At 37.0% G+C, this 11708-nt stretch overlaps 1 protein-coding gene across 1 annotated transcript in view; it reads left to right on the top strand.

Annotated features, from left to right (window-relative positions):
- Positions 1-1596: 1596 nt before the first annotated feature.
- The window catches only part of LOC145781383 (serine/threonine-protein phosphatase 2A 56 kDa regulatory subunit gamma isoform-like), a 29878-nt gene continuing 19766 nt past the window's right edge, over positions 1597-11708 (top strand). Inside the window, exons 1-2 of the mRNA XM_082593174.1 lie at positions 1597-1716; positions 6596-6646. Coding sequence (XP_082449300.1) covers positions 1678-1716; positions 6596-6646 — 90 coding nt within the window. The 5' untranslated portion in view covers positions 1597-1677. The remainder of the gene's footprint in view (positions 1717-6595; positions 6647-11708) is intronic.

Genomic DNA, 11708 nt, shown 5'->3' with positions numbered 1-11708 from the left:
TTTATTTTTTATGGTCACAGCGGTAAACCATAATCTCTTCGTGGGAAAATTGTAACATCAAGTTCCCGGATCCGTTTGTCTGCAGGTAGTGACCGAAAAAGAAACACTCCTTGAAACGTCTATTCAATAAGTGTATTCCTGTAAAATTAGCCCGCGGCTATCGAAATCGAGATGCAACGCCTTACACCTCTAAAAACTGTCACTACGATACAGATTACTTGGATAAAAGACGGAGAATTTGTCCAGCTAGCAAGCACTAAATAAACCAGTTAAATGTGCGACCGACTTCCAACAAACAACTTCGAGAATGAATCAGAAAAATTTGTGATAACTCAAAGGCACGCCAGCAGTTCGTGCGACGCAATATTTCATGTTTAAACAGGTTTCAACTGAAACAGGTTTAAACAGGTTTGACACAAGTCTTACGGACGATGGTGCAATTTTGGCTCATGTTTTAGGAATTTCCATGACGTAATATTCAGTAGACTTGAACGGTTTTTATATGACGTTTGATTAGGTGAACAATTGTCTGGAACACTACCAAAGCTATACTCTTCTGTTCTTTGTTTACAAAAACTGGTTGGTGTAATACTCCTTCTTTTTAATAAAAAGATCACAGAGTTGCCATGTATTTTTGTATATTTTATTTGACATTTAACAAGGCAATATCCAGCTTGCGACTTCTATGTGCATAGTCTTTGGTTATTTTGGGCTTATCAGTCTTGCTTAGGTTAGCTTAAAATACTTTGAAAGTTCTTCCATAGAAAGATGAAAAATCGTAGACCGCTTTTTTGTCATTGACAGCTGCCTACGATTGAAAATAAGCTAGTAAGCAGCGATCCATGCTAAACAAAGACTTGCAATTAGCCTTAGATTAATTTCATTTGATATTGTTAATGATTCCAAATAGACATCTAAAGAAGTGAATCTTAAACAGTCTTTGATGTTCTTGTTGATAAAATAGATATTTTGCTGATTTTTGGTTGTCCGTTGGTTGGTGTGTGGTCACTTATCAGGGTATGTCCAACTTTTTTGTGCAACTCCATTTCAGAAAATACCGTAACTTTCTTTGTGACCCCTTAGTGTCTGGTGGGCAGTTTCAAGTGTAAACTACCCACTGTAGGCCCATTTTTAATTTTTTTTGCATTTGAGTCTCTTAGTAGGCCTAATTAAAAATACAAAAACGAAACTGAACTTTTCAAATTATCCTGGTCATTGAAAAACAAAACAAGAAGTTTACAATTAAGTGAAAAATCGTCATCAGGTCAAAGTCATACCATGCCATCCACTATCACTACATTAGGAAAAAAATAGTGTTACTACTGCAGCCATTATTTCAACAAAAAAATGCAGCACTGCCATCGCTACCAAAATAGTAGCAATACTACAAAAGTAGTGTGCTCTTGCCCACATCTGAATTCTGAACCTTCAGTACTGTAGCCTAGTGCATAACTTATCCAATAATATTCACTATCCATGTTAGTTTTATTGTAATTGTTTAAGCTCTGCCTTGCTTCATTGAGCACTTTGTTTGCATTTGCTGCAATTCATCCCTGGATTTTATATGTCGTTATATAATGTAATGTTGTTTTCAGAGATTTACATTCCTACTTTTGCTAAAAAATATATTTGTTTCTTGTCTTAGAAATGCAATTTATAAAGTAAATTTGTAAAAAGATGCCAAACTCAAAAGCGAAAAAAGAAAAACAAGAAAAAGTGAGTTTTTTATAATTTTATATATTTATAACAATTTTCGGAGCTGGTATACAAGTTCCCCCCTCCCCCCTTGGCAACTCATGACCTGTAGCGCACCCAGCATGGGGCTAAGGGGCTCAAGCCTCCCCAAACCGGCCACTAAAAATGAAGTTTTTGTATGCTCCTCATTTATACATTTTGCTTACAGGTTAGGTATGAATAAGACACAACAATACAACAGGGCTGAGCATTATAACAATATATTTTACATATTTAACTTACAAATAGTTTTAACAGTTGAACGTTTTCGGTTTAATCAGGAATCTGAAAATATATAAAAAGAAATGCAATAAATTTCAACTTCTTTAAGGTAAAATTGGCAACTACATAAATAACTAGAAAAAAATTTGCACCACAGGGAAGGTGATACATCAAGTAAATGTTGAAGAAAATGGACGTGCCTCCAGCAAATAATTGTTTGTTTAAATTTGAGTTATAGCGTTTGATTAACAGTGCTTCCTAAATTTTGGTGTTAAATTGGGATTTGTCTTTGCGTAAAATTATGAGTAGGCAGAGAATTTTGGATCAGAGCAAAAAAACACTCCATGATATGGGAAAAACCTAGAACATCACACAACTAAGGCGAAAGAGAAAATTGAATTGAGCATTTGGCATTGGCATTTGAAGCATTTGGTATTTGAAGCATTTGGCATTTGAATTGAGCAATTGGCATTGACATACAGATGTACTGTACGTCAATGCCAAATCACACTGACATGTAAAACTGTATAGCCTACGACGTTTGAGCAGAGAGACGAAGGCGTCTGGGACTTTAGCTGAAAATACGAATTAAATTTGAATGTTTTGAAAGTAGAAAAAACATCCACATCAAATTTATTGTTTACAAAATTAGTGTTTTGTTTCAAACTGTTTTCGTGCTATTTGCTGTTTTCACACTTATTTGTGTTGGCAAACGGAAAGCTAATTCTATTTTGTCATACACAACAAAAAGTCGAAATCTTTAGAAGATTGCAAGAGTAGACTAGACGAAGGGATGAGGAAGCTGATGGTGCTAGTAGCATTGGGCTCACTAGGCCAACTTCTAATCTGATTGAGAGAATGATTCTTGATACTACTAATGCTGACATTCAGTACATCTTGTAACTTGTACAGTATATAACGTATGTAGCCCATTATTGTATGATGTATTGTATACCTATCTCTACTGACAGTTATATTCTATCTTATATGGTGTCTCCAGCCCCAGGTGTTTTTGTTTGATTTTAGTGTTATGCTGTGCCTTAAATAAGATATGTATCATCTAGGCAGTATTGACTCGTTTTTCTTGGTGTTTTGTCTCTTGTTTATGACTTCCTTGTTGGTATTCTATTTCGTTTTTTTTTTTTTTTTTTTTTTTTTTTTTTTTTTTTTTTAATATTGATACGTAAGTTATGAAGGTGAAAAAGCACTGCTGTGCTTGCAACACCATTATTATTATTATTATTATTATTATTATTATTGATGTATCGGCAACCGGTGGGTTGTGGGCTGTGAGCAGTGGCGTAGCTGGGGAGGGAGGGGTGGGGTTTCAATCTCCTCTTTGGCATGCGTGTTACGTCACGACATTGAGAATGGTGCTTTCAGTCTCTTTATGTCTTTAAAACAAAGTTTGCCTAATTTTAAGCAAAACTGCATTAAAAGAGCGAGTTTTGCCCTGTCCCCGGTTTTGCCAATACCAAACATTCAAATATCTCAGCCAGGAATTAGCAACAAGAAAACATAGAGACTTAGCTTTATTTCTGAAAAATGCTGAAGAAAAGATGATTTTATCCTTTTGCTATGCCACCAGACAGCACCATTTTACAGGAATATTCATACCCACATTTTTGTTGAAAATGCTCTCAGAATGCACCAAATTCAAAGTAATTTTTCAAATTTGTCTGCAGTAGGCCTCCCGGATCCCCCGCCGCTGGGTGTCGTTTTAGGCAAACATGCCGTCGGGCTTCGCCCGTCGGCCGTCAACCACTGGTTTGCGAGTGCCTTAATCAAAGGAGTGGGCAATAGGGCATTGGCCTATTGTCACTGTCACTATTGTCGCAAATCACTCGGCTGACATTTCTGCATTAACCCCCCCTAACTTTTTTTCTGGGTGCGCTACTGCTCATGACAAAGAGTAATTGACCAAAACATGTGGATTGAAGTGTGTGAACAGTAAAGCAAAAGTAAAGTAGTTTCACCCTATATGTTTAGTTGAGTCATGTCTTTGTCATGAGTTACCAAGGGGAGGGGGGGGACTTGTATACCAGCTCCCAATTTTCATTTGTTGACCTTATCAATTCTTTTCCTTTCATTTAAATATGTAGTAGTGGACGAAGATATACCGTATGCACTACATAATTTTTTCACTGTATAATATTTGCCTATTGCAGATGAGCCTAGTTATTCATAGTGTGTACCGTATGTCATCACTAGGGCCATTTTTATTTTGACCTAAAAAAAATTTTTTAACTTTATTTTTATCAAATTTTGACTTTATTTTGACCTAACAAAATTGCTTATTTGTAGAGGCCACAGGACCTGGTTTTCCTTGAATTGATACCAGTTACCCAAACATAATATTTTGTCGATTTTAGACCCAAACGTGTTCTATAAAAGGAGCTTGTTCAATAAAAGTTTGCCTTGATTGCAATGCTTGTTGTCGCTCCAATCCAGCTTGATGGCGTTTACTTTTCCTATGGCTTTCAACAAAATACTTTTTATCGCACTTCACTATATACTCGCAAAAATTGAACCTCAAATCACCCCCGGGAGTTGCATTAAATTCACCAGGAAATCTTGTCAAATCTCTTTAACTTTTGCTGAAGACGATTTAGCTTGCTTCATTTAAAGGCATTTTTGTATTACAGAATGTCAGTAAGCTATTCCTATAATCCCAACTGTTGATCTTCGAAAAGACCACGTTTATGAAGAGAAAGTGTTTTATAAGAATTATTTAAATACCTAACATAACAATGAATAAACAATGGACAATTTTTTGATAAAGGTTACTGCTGATCCAAGTGGGCATTGTGACAGATTTCCTGCTTTTATGGGTTGATATGGTTTAATTGTGTCGCAGTTCCTGATTTACAATGCTTCTACGAGGATTTTGACAGAAATTACTCTCAAGAAACACAAAAAGTTGGTCAAAAGCCATAATTTGACAAATTTTGACTTTATTGTCAATTTTGACTTTATTTTGACCTATAAACTTCTTAAAAACAGTCCCCCAGGTGCTGAAAACAACTTTATTCCTTGATTCGTTGACAGACAAGGTTCTTAAAAAATTTTGACTTTATTGTTTTTTGCCGGCCCTAGTCATCACATAAAGGTTGTAAATCTGAAACCACAACCAACTATTTTGTATGATATTTCAGTTTATATTCCCGCAGTTCATTTAATTAAAAAGCTCAAAAAACTAGCTTTACCATGATATTTATTTAGCTAGTTCTTTTAAATTTGAAATCATTTGCTGAAAATATGTTATACACTGCATTACCCAATGCAAACATTGCAAGCTTTGTGCAGTGTGGTGTATTCCAGTACAGTAGCTGTCAGCTCAGTTCAATGGGCAATTTGGGCATATATATACAGCTACCGCAAAATGACTTCGGACCTTTCTAAGTTTTCAAGAAAAACTAACATTTTGTATACAATGAAACCTTTTAATAAAAACAATCGACCCATCTTAATATTTTGTCATTATTAAAATCTTCTTCACATTTTTCACAATCTTTGCATTGTTAGTCATAATGCTCATTGTTAGTTGTGTGATCTGATGTAAAATGCACAGCTACAAACTGGCATAAACTTTGCTGTACGCAAAAAGGTCCGAAGTCATTTTGCGGTAGCTGTATATACTGTGTAGTGTTCTTAAAATATATCGTAGTCATGATTTCAAAGTGGTTTAATTTGTGTGTTGCAAAGGTTTGTCAATTTTTAATTCAAAGAAGTTAAGTGTGCTTTTAGCATGGAATTTGGCCACTAATGAACAATTGCAAAACACTTTTCATGACTGAAGAATATATGCTTCCATGCTTTCTTTAATGTATACCCTATTTGCATGTTTTCTCTGAAAATTGACTTCTTTTGAATAAATGCATCATTTAAAGGCATGAAAACCTAGCTCCTAGAGTTGGATATTTTATTAATATGATTTCTCTATATTTGATCACCTGTGATGAAATGGTATTGGGTGTCTAAACATATTCTTGACAATTTGACATTAATGAATTTAACGATGCCTTAAACTGTTCTTCAGTGGATGTGCCAACAGAAGACTAGACATTTTTCAATCATTTTTGTATTTTAGTATACATTTTACTACAGTACCGATTACCTTTCTTTATTTCTTTGAAAATACCACCGATTCTGACCGACTTAATTTACTATTTCAACTGTTGATAGTGTTGATGCAAGTTCATATGCTAATTCGAAAAGTCAAGACTGAACCAAGGCTTGGTTACATGATGTGCCTCTTTTTTATTTTGGTTTTATGAAAAAGTTTATATATATCATATACAGTAGGCTACTGTACTATTAACTTCAGCATTATAAACAGTTTCTTAATATGAGAACAAAAGCAGCAAGGTGGGCTTGACAAGAGAGGACGCGTTAGACAGATCGATGTGGAGGCAGGGTGTGAAGACGATTGCGGCACTTGGAGGTGAATCCGGCCACCCTCGGTAACGGGGACATCACCGGATTAAAACTGGACTACCACTACTACTACAGAACATTGATTAATGATTAAGCATTTACTTTCAGTGGATTTCGCATTTGCTAAATACGAGTTATGTTTCTGCATTTTGAGCTCTGTCTTTTTTACTCAGAAAGACTAATTGTGTGTTTCGATTTTCAGAGTCAGGCAAAAGTGGCTTCTACTGCACCAAAGTCAAAAGAAGCTGAAGAGGTACCATACTTCGAGATTATTTAAATTTATATGACTTGTAGTTAAACCTGTTTTACATAATTTGAATGTCAAGATTTACTTTCCACACACAAACATATTTTTATGTTTTTGATGAAAAATTTGCTTTAAAATTAGTTTTAACATTGCCGAGTGTGATTAGTTGTTGTGTTCACCAGACTGTTCTGTTTACAGTATTTTATTTTATTTTCGCTGACAAAACATTCAGCTGCTTGTCAAATAAGGTTAAAATTATTTCTCAAGCTCCTTCAGCTCTATCTTGTCGGCTATATTGCTGATTGGTGAGAACCCTGGCCCGACTTTTGAAAGGGTGCCAGTTCGACAACTCTCACGAGCAATGAGCATGTGGCTGTGTCTTTGGCAGGATACTTAAAAGCATGCCCAAGGGTGGACATGAAGATTGGCTTTCTTGCCTTCCTGTTTTAAAGTGAAATGAAATTAATATTTTTATTCTTGTCAAAAATTACAGACAGATTGACTACATGAAACTTGATATCGTAGTAATCAAATTTTAAACCTCTTTTTTAGTGTTTGAAAAAGTGAGGTTTGTTTTTAATGGCATTATGTATAATGTATCAAATAAAATTATAAAGGTAAGTGTTAAATATTAGCTTCATAATTACTACTGAGGATGCTAAGAGGTTATATGTACCCTAGGGTGTACCATTTTGCAAAAAGTTTTTAGAAATTAGTGCGGCTATGTGATACGGGTTTCCACCTTTGTTAAAAAGTATTTTGGTGGAGTTTCAGAATTTTCCCGCCAAAACTGTGGTTCTGCCGCCATTTTGAAAAAATGGCGGCCATATGAGATATTATGAAAATCTACAGCTTTAAACTAGCGTAATGTGATCATATAATATGTCGATTACGGGTTTTTGGGGTCGCAGAACACGAATTTGGAGTCAAAAATGCTCTACGGCAACAATTTTGTAAAGTAAATTTTGACATATAGTTGTGACCACACTGTTTTGGATTGCAGATTCACATAAAAAGAGCATCGTATTGTCATTTTCACCTTAAAATGCATGTATGCATAAACTTTTCTAGTTGGTCTGATTATATCAATCAGCATAAGGGAAAAATTAGCATGTACTTTCTCGTGTACTTTCTCATCCGATAAAAACCTACTAACTAGTCTACAGTAGCCTGTAGCCCAGTGTTTCTCAACCCCGAGTCCGCGGACTCAAATGAGTCCGCGGAAGGGCCTGGATGAGTCCGCGAGCACAGTTGCTTTTGCTAGTAGTCAGTTCATATTGTATTACAAATAAAACGTAAAATGCTCCTATTTCACCAACTTTATCTTTGTAATGTCATAATAAATTGGCTAAAGTTCTAAAACTGACTGTGTTCTACCGGTGGGAACACAGTCAGTTTTAGATTAGATGCCTGGTGAACAGTCTCAGACAGAATTACTTAAAATGGCTAAAAGAAAACAAGTTTTTGCATATAATGATGAATACTTGAAGCTTGGATTTACTTCGATTGAGGTGAATGGCGAAGTGAGGCCGCAGTGTGTTTTGTGCTTGACAGTCTTAGCTCACAGCTCTTTAAAGGACACGAAACTTCGTCGGCACCTAGAATCAAACCATGGAAATTTTGTTAACAAATCTCTTGAAGTATTTAAAGAAAAAGAGCATCAGGTGAAGCGAAGTCGCATTGATCGCCCAACTGCTCGAGGAGGAATAGTATATTCTCACAGTCATGCAGTGCGTGCTTCTTTTGCGGTTGCATGGAAAATCGCTTGTGCAAAAGCACCTCACACAGCTGGAGAAAATTTGATTAAACCAGCATCTGTTGAAATGGCCAGGATAATGTGTGGTGATGCTGTTGCTAACAAACTGGAAATGGTTCCTTTGTCAAACGACACCATGAAGCGGCGTATCGAAGAACTCTCAAGAAATGTTCTGCAACAAACAATCGCTGCCATAAGATGCTGTGAAAGATTTAGTTTGCAACTGGATGAGACAACCGATATCGGAAGTGATGCACAGCTCATGGTGTTTGTGCGATATTTTGACACAAATGATTTCGTTGAGCAGTTTCTGTTTTGCCGTCCACTTGCTAAAAATACCACAGGAGAAGAAATATTCAAGAAAGTGGATTACTTCTTTGAAGAACATCAGCTTGAGTGGTCTAATTGCGTGTCTGTTTGTGCTGATGGTGCTCCAGCCATGATGGGAAGTAAGAAAGGCTTCATGAGTTTTGTGAAAAAGAAAAACAATAACATTTCGGTTGTTCAATGTTCAGTTGTCTTCTCCACAGAGAAAATTTGGCAACAAAAGAAATACAAGAAAATCTTGCCATAATTTTCAAAGAGGTTGTATCTGTGGTGAATTATATTAAATCTCGTCCTTTGAACACTCGCTTATTTCGTGCTTTGTGTGACGAAATGGGAGCGGAACTCAGTGGGCTTTTGTTCCATTCAACTGTTCGTTGGTTGTCACGAGGAAAGGTGCTTGAGAGAGTGGCTACTCTTAAAGAGGAAACCTATTTTTCGTTAATATATAGCTTGAGTCCGCGGATATATAGGCGAGCTTGAGAATAGTCCGTGGGTCAAAAAAGTTGAGAACCACTGCTGTAGCCTGTGACTTATATAGTTACTAACGTACCTACTTATTAACTAATGGACGGCAGAAGAGTACCCCACGGCAGACCAAAAGGTTCAAAAAACCGAAGTGAACTCTCCCAACTGGGTAAATGCTTTACTTCTACACGACGGAGATCACCATTAGCTACATTAACTCGAAGAGTAGCTAGTGATCGTGCGCAAGTTACAAGATTCATATCAGTTATGCCACTGAATGAGACGGCCGGTGAAGCACACCCGTCATTGGCACAAAGACCAAAAAGAAAGTACTTCCTCATTAAGAACACTAGCGAAAGACTAGGTGTTGCTAAGCTTCCTAAAAGCTCTGACGTTCTTGCTAGGCTGTTGTTCCTCAGAGACGAAAGTCACAGAACGATCAACCAATCCATCGTGATGGCAAGGGAGGAAATTCGCCAGGTATGGAAACATCATTTTGGTGTGGGTTTGGTATTTGGTAAGAAAAACGAGAAGCAACCTGAACAGAGAAGGAATCGTGTAAGGTTATTGTTAAAAATGCGGATATAGACCGGCATCTGAGGAATTTGAATGAAACTTGGTATCAACTAGAACATGATTCCAGGCGTGAGAGAAATAATAGTGATTCATTCAAAAAAACGTTTGCATGATATGGGAGAAAATCTCAAGGATCCTCTGAATATATGTAAGACTACTTGGTCAATTCGGCCAATTCTCATGCATTCTGGTATCATCGACTGGGAGATAGATCTGGAACATCTGAAAAATCAGCTCCAGCGAGATCAAGTAGGTTGCGCATTTGGCAGAGATGCTCTGTAGAAGAGACGGGACAGCTAGAGAAAAATGACACAGCGCAGCTGGTGAAAGGAAATAGAGAGAGGATGTTGCTGACAATCTGAAAACAGTAAAGTTGGTCTTAAGTACAGATAAAGAAACAGAAAGTGACAGTGACAACTGGAAAACTCCTGAAAGGAAGACAAAGAAAATGGGTATTATGTCGCCTACAACTGTAACATCTGATCGACTTGAATTGAGCTATCGGCCAAGAACAATTTTCGCTGTGGCTAAAGCGTCCGGCATACAAGTCGAAGATACTAATATCTCAGTCACAACAGCTCATATACTGGCTAATAAAACTAGGTCCTCTCACTCCTAAAATATCAGAGATGAGTTTCAGCCCCCTGATTTGGCAATAATTTACTGGGACTGTAAGATTCTGAAAATGAGAGGAAATGTTTCATCAGAACAGTGCTGTGTATATGTGTCTGGCGTTAGTTTTGATGATGAAAGTAATGCAGAAATGAAGCAGCTGCTGGGGTTGCCTGAGCTACCAGACGGCACCGGATCATCTCAGGAACAGGCGGTAATAAAATTGGTGGAAGACTGGAGAGTGAAAGGTGCCATTGGTGGTGGGTGTTTGGTACGACTGCGGCCAATTCAGAGAAGTGGTAAGGTGCTTGTAGGCTACATTGCTCGAGGCAACAACTGGAAAAGCAATTTGGAACTTACTGATCAAGAGTGGCAACAAATGCTAGTATCATAATGGAAAAATTTCAGTGATTAGGCTATAAGAAACTAAACAAATTTGTTTTGAACGTAAGGGAGGTCAACGCCTCAACGGTATTGCGGAACGCGGGATTAAGCTAATCAGTGATTTTATTGACAAGTGTTCTGACGAGAGCCACCGGCAAGCTCTCTTGCTTGTCGTGCAAAGGCACAGAGAACATTTCTCAGATTACAAAAAAGCTACCTCAACCAAACTCAATTGTTAAAGAAATGCATCAAGAATTCAGTGAATTGAGTGTGTGCATAACTCTGGTGGGCTATTATGTTGATGAAATACTGGGAAATGAAATCAATCAGGGCTGAAGCATAAGGAATTAGCATGCAGAAGAAACGGGGATGGATCATGTTTGAGAGTGATTAACTCAATTTGTTTGTAAATGAATCGTGTTGTTATTTTAAAAGTTTGACAATATTTCAGGAATATTCATTCTGGGGTGAGGTATTCTTGGTCAGGTTGTGTCCATGTCTGTAAAATTTCACCATACATTTCAAGTGGTAAAATTTCACTTTTCAAAATTGTTGTCGTAGAGCATTTTTGACTCCAAATTCGTGTTCTGTGACCCCAAAAACCCCGTAATCGACATATTATATGATCACATTACGCCAGTTTAAGGCTGTAGATTTTCATGATATCTTATATGGCCGCCATTTTTTTCAAATTGGCGGCAGAACCACAGTTTTGGCGGGAAAATTCTGAAAATCCACCAAAATACTTTTTAACAGAAGTGGAAACCCGTAATACATAGCCGCACTAATTTCTAAAAACTTTTTGCAAAATGGTACACCCTAATGTACCCGTACCGGTGTATATGGTCTAGTCACCATCTTGCTTTTAGTGTCTTGCTTGGAGTGAAAGGTTATAGATGACACCAGTTGCTATTTTTTTTGTCAAAAGAAACAGGATACCTTTATATA

The sequence above is a fragment of the Aplidium turbinatum genome, chromosome 12 (assembly GCF_918807975.1).
Source record: "Aplidium turbinatum chromosome 12, kaAplTurb1.1, whole genome shotgun sequence".
Taxonomy (NCBI): domain Eukaryota; kingdom Metazoa; phylum Chordata; class Ascidiacea; order Aplousobranchia; family Polyclinidae; genus Aplidium; species Aplidium turbinatum.
This window is presented reverse-complemented; position numbering and strand designations above follow the sequence as displayed.